This window comes from Neoarius graeffei, chromosome 6, assembly GCF_027579695.1.
Source record: "Neoarius graeffei isolate fNeoGra1 chromosome 6, fNeoGra1.pri, whole genome shotgun sequence".
NCBI classification, from domain to species: Eukaryota; Metazoa; Chordata; class Actinopteri; order Siluriformes; family Ariidae; genus Neoarius; species Neoarius graeffei.
The window spans coordinates 9,949,779-9,964,471 of NC_083574.1; the positions used below are offsets into that span (position 1 = coordinate 9,949,779).

Below are 14,693 nucleotides of genomic sequence, written 5' to 3' on the forward strand. Positions count from 1 at the left end.
TGAACTGCTTCTTTCTGTGCTCTCTCTCTCAACCTTGAAAGGAGTCTATCAGTGACTTCTACTGGTATTATTCTGGAAAAGACATCATTGATGAACCAGGCAAGAGGAACTTTTCCAAAGCAATGACAGTCGCCAAGCAGATCTTTAACAGTCTCACAGAATACATACAGGTTGGGTTTTTAAGCCGTGTAAACTGTCCGTGTTCACCGTGTCAGCTTCAGGTGTCTTTGAACCTTGTTTTTTTGCTATCCCTCAGGGCCCTTGCACTGGGAACCAGCAGTCTCTGGCTCACAGCAGACTGTGGGACGCTGTGGTGGGATTCCTCCATGTGTTTGCGCACATGATGATGAAACTGGCGCAGGTATGAGGCCAAAACCACAAACTCCCACACAGATGCACTAAGACACGAACATACATATACATACATTAGGAGTTTAGAATAATGTCTGATTGCAGTGATAGCGTAGATGGATAGATAGATACGATAGAGTAGACAGATACATTAGATAGCTACAATAGATGGATAGAGTAGATAGATTGCTGGATAGATTGCTGGATAGATAGATAGATAGATAGATAGATAGATAGATAGATAGATAGATAGGTAGATGGGTAGATGGGTAGATTGCTACGATAGAATAGATAGACACATTAGATGACTACAATAGATAGATAGATAGATAGATAGATAGATAGATAGATAGATAGATAGATAGATAGATAGATAGATAGATAGATGGGTAGATTGCTACGATAGAATAGATAGACACATTAGATGACTTCAATAGATAGATAGATGATGGGTAGATTGCTACGATAGAATAGATAGACACATTAGATGACTACAATAGATAGATAGATAGATGATGGATGGATACAGAGGATAGATGGATGGATACAGTGGATAGATTTATGGATGTATAGATAGATAGATAGATAGATAGATAGATAGATAGATAGATAGATAGATAGATAGCAGGCAAGGCAAGGCAAGGCAAGGCAAGGATATTTTGTGGGCCAAAATCTGTTGAGTGTGCTAGTGTGGGGAATAAAAGCACATTCTGACTGAAGTATATTTTTGCGTTATCAGATAATTTCTATGTCCTGCATGTATTTTGGGGTATTTTTAATATCTTATGCAAGTACATGGCTTGGTGCATGATATACTGAGAGGCTTGCATATCAGCCTGTGAGTGTGATGCTCAGCTTACTATTGTCCTTGTGAAGTTGTATTCTATGTTTGGTCTTATGAAAGTTTTATAATGTTTATTTTCTGTCATTTTAAAAAAATGATTATATTCTTTGATTATACCATCTTTTCACATGGTGATTGCAGAGTAAAGTATGTATTGATGTACTTATTTATTTCTTAAACCCGTTGATATTCCCTTCTCTCTATACCGAAGAATTATAGTTCAATTAATTTGGTAATCCCGTTTCTTCCTGCTGTTAAATAGCGTAGAGACTAACAGTGATGGTTAATTGCATTGCTTGTATAATGCTGTGTTCACACTTATACCGGTACGAAAGTGGTATAACTGTATCGATACAAAGTATACCGGTACAGTTTAGTGCATCTGTCCACACTAGCGAGAAATGTTTGCGGTTTTCTTTCACGGTAGTTGAAATGCGCGTGCGCGAAATGTTTCAGTGGTTACCGAGTAACTTCCTTCCGAGAATATATGGCATCCGTTATTTCGAGATCTCGAGAAAACAAAACAATTATTCTGTGATCTCAAGAAAACAAAACAATTATTTCATGATCTCAGCTGGATCACTGTATTGTATCTCTGTCGGTAGAGACGAGGCCGGGCCAGTCTTCTGCGGAGGTGCCGCAGACTAATTTTGAAATTATCCCTTATTAAAAGACTTAATGCAATCTCTCCCTGTGTCAACCCCTGATCAAAATATTGCCTTATTAGGTGATCGATTATTCCAGACATTCTAATGACCAAAGTTGCGTCTGTACAGAATGAGAAATAGCCCCAAAGTCAGCATATCACAAGTCTCTTGGCGCACCTGAATGAACCATTTCTCAGCTGTTTACTCGAGATCATGGAATAACGGTTTTGTTTTCTCGAGATCTCGAATTAGTTGTGTTGTGTTGTGTTGTGTTGTGTTGTTTTCTCGAGATCCTGAATTAATTATGTCATTATCTCGGGATAACAAGGTGAATAAAAAAAAAAAAAGGATTATATGAAGGGCCTCTCTCGGCTTCCGTACGGATGAAACAACGCGTGTGTGCTTTTTGTTGTCAATGTACAGTCTGTATTTCTGGTGGTCATTTATTCAGTCGAATCGTATAAAATGCGCGAGGCAGTTGAGAAAGAAAGAAACGAATCTCCGTTCTTCACTATTTTATTCAGCGAAGACATCGATTGAGGTGTGTGACTTTGCGCATGCGCATTATATTTGTATCGATACAGAGCCGCTTCATCTGTCCACACTACGCAAAGCGCTACAGTACCGATACTGTACTGGTACGGAACCCATACATTTGTGGGTTTCGTACCAATACAGTTATACCACTACAGTACCGGTATAGTTGCTAGTGTGGACAGGTGTTGCGGTACGAAAGTAGTTTCGTATCGGTAAAAAATCCCTAGTGTGGACAGGGTATAAGTGTAACAATTTTTGCATACTGATACAGGTAAAACATAATCTGTGTAATATTTAATTAATTCTTATTTCTTTTAACCTCTCTAATCTGTTAGTGTCTGGTTTTGCTGCCTTGTTCCTAAGTGTGGTACACATCTTTTCTTTATCAATACATTTTTGTATTTCTTTCTCTCTTAGATTTTATCCTAGACATCATTTAGGTGAATTAGAAATACCAGTATTATAGACAAAACCAGCATTTCCAACCAATTTCAGTTTCCAACCTGGACTAAAACTTGATATTTCTGTGGATCGTGTGTAATACTAGCGATAGCATCAAAGCATCTGGTCAATGTACTGGACTTTATATCCAAACCAAACCAATGATATCTGAGGCACATTGCCGCTCCTCTGTGCGTCATCATCAAATCTGCATCTCAGCTGCAGAGCTTATGAATTTAAGATTATTCGACTTGTAACTACAGCTTTTGGACCGGTTACAATTGAAAAATGTGCATTTTAGTTGGCCTTAGAGTGCATCCATAAAGGAGAGAAGAAGTAAATACAAAAATGAATGAAAAATGTTGGATAACATTTTTTATTCTGATGTGTAACCTCACCAGATGCACCCTGACCCAGGACTCCGAAATGGCGTAAGGATTTGTATTTCGCCTTTGCTCTTATTTTACCTGTAAATTATCTGCTGCTTCACACACACACACACACACACACACACACACACACACACACACACACACACACACACACACACACACACACACGCGCACACTACCACCACCCAGCTTTCGGCAGTTTTGTGGGATGTCCTGGCTGCACATTTTCTGAAGTGCACCGTCATTGCTTTTGTGTTTTATTTCCACATGGACACTGAGACCAGTCATGTTTGTCTCTCATCAGATTTATATCTGTTAACTAAGAACAAATGAGACACAGTTATTTGCACCCATTATAAAGATTAGTAAACAGGATGAGAAAATAAAATCCACCTTTTAGTGAAGTCACTTCATCTCGCACTGAAAAAAATGAGAAAAATCAAATCTTTAATTGAAATAAATTTATTCAGAGAAAAACAAATCGGTCATCAAGAAAATTATTTTCAACAAAAACACGTCATTATTATCGCCACCCCTGGAAATGATACTGAACACAATGTAACTGAAGTGTTTCTCATTTAAATTGTACATGTTTGAATTGATTGGAGAGTGTAGGAACTTTCAAGCTGTAATCCATGACTTCCTGATTAGCTGGGGGACAAATATGAGGTGACACAGAAACCAAAGTCCCTTAGTCATCCATCAACATGGAAAAGATAAGACAGCTCACAAACCAAATGAGCGAGAGGTGTGTTGACCTTCATAACTCAGGGAATGATTATTAAAAATAACTACTCACCTGAGTGGCTATTTCTACTGTTAGGGCAATAATAATAATTTAAAAATATATATATAATAATAATAAAAAAGTGGACACCAACTGGAACTGTTAGAGACTTGCCTGGATCCAAGTTTCCCATGTGGGAAGAGGAGGAGGGTACGAGAGGCAAAAACTCCCCAAGGATCACTGTTGGTGAATTACAGGAGAAATTAAAATCTTATGGTTTCCAAGTCTCCAAAACCACCATCAGATGCCACCTCCATGCCAACAGGTTATTTGGAAGGTGCCAGAAAAAAGCTTATTCTGTCAGTTAACCACAGACGTAAGCACCTGAAGTGTGCGAAACACTACAACAACTTTGACTGGAATCATGCTCTCTGGTCTGATGGAGCAAAACGAGCTTTTTGGGAATAAACATTCAAGGTGGGTTCGGTGTAAAAAGAAAGATGGCTATTATGAAAATAACCCAATCTCAGCTTTAAAATATGGTGGAAGTTTTGTGATGTTTTGAGGCTGTTTTTCCTCCAAAGACCCTGGAAACCTTGTTAGGGTACATGGCATCATGGACTCCATGAAACACAGGGACATCCATCCATCCATCCATCCATTATCCTGTTCTACAGGGTCGCAGGCAAGCTGGAGCCTATCCCAGCTGACTATGGGCGAGAGGCGGGGTACACCCTGGACAAGTCGCCAGGTCATCACAGGGCTACACCAGGACATTTTTAAACCAAAATCTGGCTGCCTCTAGCAGGAAACTAAAACTGGTCATCATTGGATCTTCCAGCAAGACAATGATCCGAAGCATATGTTCAAATCAACACAAAAATGGTTTGCTGAGCACAGAATCAAGATTCTGCCCTGGCCATCTCAGTCCCCTGACTTGAACCCCATTGAAAACCCATGGGGTGAGCTGAAGAGGAGAGGGAGCACAAGAGAGGGCTGAGAACCCTGGATGATCTGGAGAGATTGTGTAAAGAGGAATGGGCTCAGATGCCCTGCTCTGTATTGCCAACCTTATAAAATGTTATAGGAGAGACTCCGTGCTGTTTTACTGCCAAAGGGAGGTTTTACAAAGTATTAAATGCAGGGGTCCCAATAATAGTGGCACATGTATTTTTGTTGAAAATAATTATTTCTTGATGAGGGATTTGTTTTTCTCTGAATAAATTTATTTGAATTAAAGGTTGGATTTGTCTCTTTTTTTTCAGTGTGAAATGAAGCAACTTCACCAACAGTTGGATTTTTTCGAACCCTTTTTACTAATCTTTACAAGGGGGACCATTAACTGTATTCAGCAGCAGTTAACCCATTGATTGGTGTGTGCCTGTTCCATGTTTAAATGCTGTCTTGTGCATATAACCTAAATTGCTAGACACCATCAAAACTTCCTGGTGTGCATCCACACAAATTAATGACGGATGTAGGTAATGACATCCGTTCATTTATAACATATGCAAACAAGATAAGTGTCATGGAATAAAATGCCAGTAGTGCTTGAGACTATTCTTAACGATACAACATAGTTATGGTACGTAAACCCCAAAATAGCTGCATTACTGTAGTTCCACTTCAGCACTAGAGCGGCGGCTACAATTAACAACACCTTAACGATCTTTTAGCCATTACAAAAGTAGAAAAGACTTTCAACATGTAAATTTTGCCTGAATAATTACTCAAACTTCCACTGGGGGAAAAAAAGAGTTGATTCCCGATTACTTAGCGTATCAGATCACATGACACCATTCCACAATTATCAAGACCTTTGTCCACAGTTATCGACACCATTCCACAATTATTGACATCCAGATGGTTATTTATAAAAAAATAATAATAATCGGTATGTGGTATTAAGTTAACAAAACATAGTTTTTATTTAAAATTTGTTTTACATAGACTTATATTTAGTACAAAATATATTTGTCGGTGTTTACATAAATGAGGAAGTGATTCTAATGTTTGTAAACAAATGAACTAATAATGTTGAACCTGTGTCAGAAAATCTTTTTGTTCCACTTTCTACCCACTTTCTAAGTATTTCCGTAAATCACATTGTGTTAATCATTCATTGTTGTTTGTATTAATTTCTAGTTTTGTAGTTTACCAATAAACGTCAACAGGTAATTGACATTGTAACCGCATGAAAATCCAGGTCAAAGGTCGCATGTCATTCCTCGAACCAAAATTTTGTATTTTTACATCTAAAAATATAAAATGTCTACTGATATTGTAATACGTGGTAGATATTTACAACAAACTGAAAAAAAAATCTGAATGGAATAGAAAAATATGAATATTTCAAGCATGTAATTTTTTATATGGTAGGAATTTAATTCTGGTCTAATTCTATTTATTGCAATATGATTCCAAATACTCTATAAACATTCCATTCTGTTATGAATCAGAAAAAAATATAAATCACAGCAGTTTTATTTTTTAAAATACTTCATCTACTTGAACAATGTTACACAAAGATCGATCCATAACAGTTGTAAATGTCACTTAATTCCACAGGGTGTCGATAATGGTGGACACCGGTGAAAGTGATCACTATTATCGACACCTCACATGATTTCTCAAACATGCCTTTAGATACAAAATGGCAGCTGTCAAATGAAAGAGTAAGAAACAAAGTAGTTTTTGACAAGGAGATCATGAAATATCGGTGAATTTGATAAGTAAAAACATGTCCATGATCTTTCCAGCATGTTTACCTGTGATGATAATGTCCGGGTTTTCATCAAATTAATGATTGTGCTAAAAAAAATCCATCTTAGGTAATGAGCTGTGTCATCAGACGACAAGATCAAATAGCGAGGGGGGTCTTCCGATTGATTAACTAAACAATAATAACTGTTGTAAGTGAAACTCACCTTTTGTAAAATTGTTTATTGGTAAATCTGAAAAGGTGTCGATAATTATGGACTGTCGATAATTGTAGCCACCACTCTACTTTTTTTCTAGCTGCTTTTTTAAAATTCTGCTTGTGTGTTTTTCTCCATCCCCCATCATATCTCCTGACTTAGAGTAAAACCTACTTCCAATGTGTGATGCTCTATTTGTATCTATTGTTGATAAATGCAAACCCAGGATCATTTCAGGAGTAAAACACACCCAGAGGTAAGGTTATAGTCATATGGCTTTGTCCTAGAGGTGCTCTAAGTCTCATAACATTGAAAATAAAGTTATTAAAATGCTGTTCAGGCATACACGTGTTGACTGGTCATCCTAAAAAAGATCAGCTTCCTAATGGTGAAAGAGAAATACAGTGGTGCTTGAAAGTTTGTGAACCCTTTAGAATTTTCTATATTTCTGCATAAATATGACCTAAAACATCATCAGATTTTCACACAAGTCCTAAAAGTAGATAAACAGAACCCAGTTAAACAAATGAGATAAAAATATTATACTTGGTCATTTATTTATTGAGGAAAATGATCCAATATTACATATCGGTGAGTGGCAACAGTATGTAAGTCAGGTGTTTTCAATCAATGGGATGACAATCAGGTGTGAGTGGGCACCCTGTTTTATTTAAAGAACAGGGATCTATCAAAGTCTGATCTTCACAACACGTTTGTGGAAGTGTATCATGGCACGAACAAAGGAGATTTCTGAGGACCTCAGAAAAAGCGTTGTTGATGCTCATCAGGCTGGAAAAGGTTACAAAACCATCTCTAAAGAGTTTGGACTCCACCAATCCACAGTCAGACAGATTGTGTACAAATGGAGGAAATTCAAGACCATTGTGAAGGCCAATTTATGCTGACAACCCAGTCCTCGCAGATGGTGTCGCAGACAGCATCTGCGTAGCCCCCCCAACTTTGCAGACGCTCTGCATGCACCTCCCAAAAATTGTGACCACCGCAGAAGCCTCGCAGACAGCGTCACAGACAAGAGGGCTCTGATTGGTCCACTCTACATCCGCTATACACGCACTTCCGCTTCCCTACTTTCCCGGTTTGGTTTGTTTTCACGACCGCCATTTTTAAAAACACGAGCGAAGATGGAGCAGCACGAACAGCGGTTGATCGAGGAAGTGAGGAAGTACGTACATCTATACGACTCCAGTTCTAGTCATTATAAGTAACCGGAGGATAAACACTCCACTAACCATACCCACCAACTACTCCTAGCGATTTCACGACTTTGCGCCCCCTTGCGTTGTGGCGGTGAATAACATCGTGCACGCCTATTACTCCCAGCTCAATAATAAATTACAACTGTCTGCGAAAAGCTATCTGTGAAAGCCTTGTTGCAAGAGCATGCAGAGGCCCTTACTCTCCCCAGGAGTGGTCGACCAACAAAGATCACTCCAAGAGCAAGGTGTGTAATAGTCGGCGAGGTCACAAAGGACCACAGGGTAACTTCTAAGCAACTGAAGGCCTCTCTCACATTGGCTAATGTTAATGTTCATGAGTCCACCATCAGGAGAACACTGAATAACAATGGTGTGCATGGCAGAGTTGCAAGGAGAAGGCCACTGCTCTCCAAAAAGAACATTGCTGCTCATCTGCAGTTTGCTAAAGATCATGTGGACAAGCCAGAAGGCTATTAGAAAAATGTTTTGTGGACGGATGAGACCAAAATAGAACTTTTTGGTTTAAATGAGAAGCATTATGCTTGGAGAAAGGAAAACTGCATTCCAGCATAAGAACCTTATCCCATCTGTGAAACATTGTGGTGGTAGTATCATGGTTTGGGCCTGTTTTGCTGCATCTGGGCCAGGACAGCATGCCATCATTGATGGAGAAATGAATTCTGAATTATACCAGTGAATTCTAGAGGAAAATGTCAGGACATCTGTCTATGAACTGAATCTCAAGAGAAGGTGGTTCATGCAGCAAGACAATGACCGTAAGCACACAAGTCATTCTACCAAAGAATGGTTAAAGAAGAATAAAGTTAATATTTTGGAATGGCCAAGTCACAGTCCTGACCTTAATCCAATTGAAATGTTGTGGAAGAACCTGAAGTGAGCAATTCATGTGAGGAAACCCACCAACATCCCAGAGTTGAAGCTGTTCTATACGGAGGAATGGGCTAAAATTCTTCCAAGCTGGTGTGCAGGACTGATCAACAGTTACTGGAAATGTTTTATCCATCCATCTTCTACCGCTTATCTGGATCTGGGTCGCAGGGTAGCAGCCTAAGCAGAGCAGCCCAGACTTCCCTCTCCCCAGCCACCTCCACCAGCTTTTCCAGGGGAATACTGAGGCGTTCCCAGGCCAGCTGAGAGATATAATCTTTCCAGCATGTCCTGGGTCTCCTCCCGGTGGGGCATGCCCAGAAAACCTCCCTTGGGAGGTGTCCAGAGGGCATCCTAGCAAGATGCCTGAACCACCTCAACTGACTCCTTTCGATGTGGAGGAGCAACGGTTCTACTCCAAGTCTCTCCCGAATGACCAAGCTTCTCACCCTGTCTCTAAGGGAGAGCCCAGCCACCCTGCAGAGAAAACTCATTTCTACCGCTTGTATCTGCGATCTCATTCTTTCGGTCACTACCCATAGCTCGTGACCATAGGTGAGAGTGGGAACATAGATGGACCAGTAAATTGAGAGCGTTGCCTTTTGGCTCAGCTATCTCTTTACGACAAGAGACTGGTTTAGCATCTGCATTACTGCTGATGCTGCCCCGATCCTTCTGTCCAACTCCTGCTACCCCTTACCCTCACTTGTGAACAAAACCCTGAGATACTTAAACTCCTCCACTTTAGGTAGCAACTCCCCCCTGACCTGGAGTAGGCACTCCACCCATTTCCGGCTGAGCGCCATGGCCACCGACTTGGAGGTGCTGATCCTCATCCCTGCCGCTTCACACTTGGCTGCAAACCGTCCCAGCACATGTTGTCACAGATTGATGAATCCAACAGGACCACATCATCCGCAAAAAGCAGAGACGTGATCCTGATGCCACCAAACCAGACACCCTTCGCCCCTTGGCTGTGCCTAGAAATTCTGTCCATAAAAGTTATGAACAGAACCGGTGACAAAGGACAGCCCTGGCGGAGTCCAACATGCACTGGGAATGAGTCCGACTTACTGCCGGCAATGCGAACCAAACTCCTGTTCCGGTCATACAGGGACCAAATGGCCTGCAGTTGTGGGCCCTGAACCCCATACTCCCGAAGCACTCCCCACAGGGCACCATGAGGAACACAGTCGTAAGCCTTCTCCAGGTCCACAAAACACATGTAGACCGATTGGGCAAACTCCGATGCACCCTCCAGTATGCTTGCAAGGGTAAAGAGCTGGTCCAGTGTTCCACGACCAGGACAAAAACCGTATTGTTCCTCCTGAATCTGAGGTTCGACAATCGACCGGACTCTCCTCTCCAGCACCCCAGCATAGGCTTTCCCAGGGAGGCTGAGAAGTAGGATCCCCTATAGTTGGAACACACTCTCTGGTCCCCCTTTTTAAAAAGGGGGACCACCACCCCAGTCTGCCATTTCAGAGGCACTGTCCCTGACCTCCACTCAATGTTGAAGAGGCATGTCAGCCAAGACAGCCCAACAACATCCAGTGCCTTCAGGAACTCAGGACGAATCTCATCCACCCCCAGAGCCTGGCCACCAAGGAGCTTTTTAACCACCTCGGCAACCTCAGCCCCTGTGATGGGCAAGTCCTCCCAAGCACCCTCAGACTCTGTGTCCTCCTCAGACAACATGAAGGTGGGATTGAGGAGATCCTCAAAGTATTCCTTCTACCGTTGGATGATGTCCCCAGTTGAGGTCAACAGCACTCCATCCTCACTGTAAACAGTAGGGACAGAGCACTGTTTTCCTTTCCTGAGCCACCAGATGGTTTGCCAGAATCTCTTCGAGGCCGACCGAAAGTCACTTTCCATGGCCTCACCAAAGGTGAGAAACGTTTAGTTGCAGTTATTGCTGCACAAGGGAGTCACACCAGATACTGACAGCAAAGGTTCACATACTTTTGCCACTCACAGATATGTAATATTGGATCATTTTCCTCAATGAATAAATGAACAAGTATAATATTTTTGTCTCATTTGTTTAACTGGGTTCTCTTTATCTACTTTTAGGACTTGTGTAAAAATCTGATGTTTTAGGTCATATTTATGCAGAAATATAGAAAATTCTAAAGGGTTCACAAACTTTCTAGCACCACTGTAGATATTAAGCTTGTGTTTGCAATGCCAAATAAAAATTAATGGCATGTCTTTAACAGAATGCTGCCTTTGTACTCAGAGAAGGTGAACGATGAGTCAAAATAGTTAAAGACTGTTTAACATGTTTCATTCCTTTTGATGTGTATGTATATGTGTTTGTCTCTTTCTAGGATTCCAGTCAGATTGGTCTTTTAAAAGAGCTTCTGGACCTTCAGAAAGATATGGTGGTTATGCTGCTTTCTCTTCTGGAGGGTATGATACATTTCTACACCTTGTACTAGAGCGACAATTAATTCTCAAACCCAATTGCTCAGAAGGTGTTGATGATTATATAATATAATAATCTAATTATATCATATACAATACTGTGCAAAAGTCTTCAGCACCCTATTTTTTTTCATACAAACTTTGTTAAAGATTTCTATTTTATGACTTCTACATCATCGAGTCAGTACAAAAACATTTTAGAGTTCCAAATATTCATTTTCCAGCACAAAATTAAATGTTAGAGAAAAAAAAAAGTTTGTATCTGAGCAGCATATTACATAAGAGACCACTTTTCAGATTAAAAAAGAAAACATATCTAGATAGATACCGTGACGAACGTCACAGTGATTTGTGCTCACTCTTACAAACTGGGACGTCTGGTCATCGTACCGTATAGATCTGGAACAGTAAGAGATAGAGACTGACGCTTAGTGAGGAAAAAATCTTGTTTTTCATGGATCATTCTAATTCGATGATCCAGATCAGCACCAAAAGTCATAGCAACGTAATTCAGCTCAGAGGTATTCTTCATGTGAAATTTGGTCGTGATTGGTTGAAAACTGAGGGAGCAATAGTGTCCTAAAAAAGGTTAATAAAGTAGAAAGATCTTGAGTGAGAGGAACAATTTGTGCTCTCGCTGCTAGTAAGTCAGTAATTGTCGAACAGTTAGTGAGTTTTCTGCCACTGAAAAGTTTTCAGGACTGGACTTTACACTTTTCGGTTTCCATGGTTACATGACTGGCTGCATTCCCCCCACACACACACTTCAAGTGAGAGAAAAAAGAAGGGCTGGTGATGGAATTACTGTTTGTATCTGAGATAAAATAAGGCTGTTCAACAACTTTGAATGGTTAAAAGTATGATGTTATTCATTAATGAATATTTTTAAAACATATTGTGGTATAAGAAGAGCTGTTATAGGAAAATAGACAACTTTGAGGTTGTCGCTTCGGGCCATATCACACCACCCCATAGTGGATTATATAACACCCCACTGTGTTTAATATAGACTTGCTTAACCTCTTAAAGGTAGACTACCTTTCAGATTTTTCAAGTGTAGGTCATAAAAATAATTTTCCCCGACACCCAATTATTTTGTTTAGTGGACTGAAAGCTACTGAATTCGAATCACAGACTTCCAATTTTATTCATTTTTTAAAATAGAATAATTAATGAATTTAGGGCCATGTGGCTCTAAATTCTCCGCTATTTTTCAAGATACTACGCCATGCATGACGTGGTGGGCTTTCCCTGTTCGCGCAAGGCATTGTGGGATACAAATTTGAAACAGGAGAGAAAAATGGAGGACATGAGTGTGCGAATGAAAAGTGAAAGACCGACTACAGTAACGGAAAGAAAGCAAGAAGAAAAGATGTTATGTTACATATGAAGGAAAGGAAATTCAGGATCAAACTAATAAATATCGCCGGTCAGCGAGGACCTCAGTGCGATCAGCTGCTCGTTTAGTGACAGAATGATGTAACTGTCAGTGCACGGTCAAGGTAAACCTGCGCATGCACACACAGACTTCCTCTGTCTGCTTGACTGCGTGAAGCGAGCATTTTCATGCACAATTTTTGTTCAGGAATCCCCTCATACAGTATTAATCTTCCCAGCCACAGAATGGCCTGATATTTTGTGAGATATTACAGAAATAAACATTTACCAGTATCACAATGACCAAATTTCAGAGGGAACTAAATCACTGATTTTATGAAATCGAAAGTCTGTCTAGCTTTAAGGCCTATGGTGCTAGGAGGTGTGGCTCGCTTAGACAGAAATACCCAAAATTAATCAAAAATACTTTCACAATTATCAGGTCAATATATCTCATCTTGGTCCCTATGGATACGTAAAACCTCAGAAAATATATTTCCAGTGTCAGGAACATTGTTACTACGCCTGAGTAAACTGTGATAAACTAAAGGAGAATTTTTTTTTTTTTTTTTATCCTCGCCTAAAGTTTATTATACAACCCCGATTCCAAAAAAGGTGGGACAAAGTACAAATTGTAAATAAAAACGGAATGCAATAATTTACAAATCTCAAAAACTGATATTGTATTCACAATAGAACATAGACAACATATCAAATGTCGAAAGTGAGACATTTTGAAATTTCATGCCAAATATTGGCTCATTTGAAATTTCATGACAGCAACACATGTCAAAAAAGTTGGGACAGGGGCAATAAGAGGCTGGAAAAGTTAAAGGTACAAAAAAGGAACAGCTGGAGGACCAAATTGCAACTCATTAGGTCAATTGGCAATAGGTCATTAACATGACTGGGTATAAAAAGAGCATCTTGGAGTGGCAGCGGCTCTCAGAAGTAAAGATGGGAAGAGGATCACCAATCCCCCTAATTCTGCGCCAACAAATAGTGGAGCAATATCAGAAAGGAGTTCGACAGTGTAAAATTGCAAAGAGTTTGAACATATCATCTACAGTGCATAATATCATCAAAAGATTCAGAGAATCTGGAAGAATCTCTGTGCTTAAGGGTCAAGGCCGGAAAACCATACTGGGTGCCCGTGATCTTCGGGCCCTTAGACGGCACTGCATCACATACAGGCATGCTTCTGTATTGGAAATCACAAAATGGGCTCAGGAATATTTCCAGAGAACATTATCTGTAAACACAATTCACCGTTCCATCCGCCGTTGCCAGCTAAAACTCTATAGTTCAAAGAAGCCGCCATATCTAAACATGATCCAGAAGCGCAGACGTCTTCTCTGGGCCAAAGCTCATTTAAAATGGACTGTGGCAAAGTGGAAAACTGTTCTGTGGTCAGACGAATCAAAATGTGAAGTTCTTTATGGAAATCAGGGACGCCGTGTCATTCGGACTAAAGAGGAGAAGGACGACCCAAGTTGTCATCAGCGCTCAGTTCAGAAGCCTGCATATCTGATGGTATGGGGTTGCATTAGTGCGTGTGGCATGGGCAGCTTACACATCTGGAAAGACACCATCAATGCTGAAAGGTATATCCAGGTTCTAGAGCAACATATGCTCCCATCCAGACGACGTCTCTTTCAGGGAAGACCTTGCATTTTCCAACATGACAATGCCAAACCACATACTGCATCAATTATAGCATCATGGCTGCGTAGAAGAAGGGTCCGGGTACTGAACTGGCCAGCCTGCAGTCCAGATCTTTCACCCATAGAAAACATTTGGCGCATCATAAAACGGAAGATACGACAAAAAAGACCTAAGACAGTTGAGCAGCTAGAATCCTACATTAGACAAGAATGGGTTAACATTCCTATCCCTAAACTTGAGCAACTTGTCTCCTCAGTCC

General features: G+C 40.4%; 1 protein-coding gene across 1 annotated transcript in view; it reads left to right on the forward strand.

The window, feature by feature from the left end:
• LOC132887638 (ryanodine receptor 1-like) overlaps nucleotides 1–14,693 on the forward strand; it is a 239,010-nt gene that overhangs the window by 203,476 nt on the left and 20,841 nt on the right. The window contains exons 87-89 of the mRNA XM_060923104.1: nucleotides 42–170; nucleotides 257–361; nucleotides 11,296–11,377. Of these exons, the coding sequence (XP_060779087.1) occupies nucleotides 42–170; nucleotides 257–361; nucleotides 11,296–11,377 (316 nt within the window). The remainder of the gene's footprint in view (nucleotides 1–41; nucleotides 171–256; nucleotides 362–11,295; nucleotides 11,378–14,693) is intronic.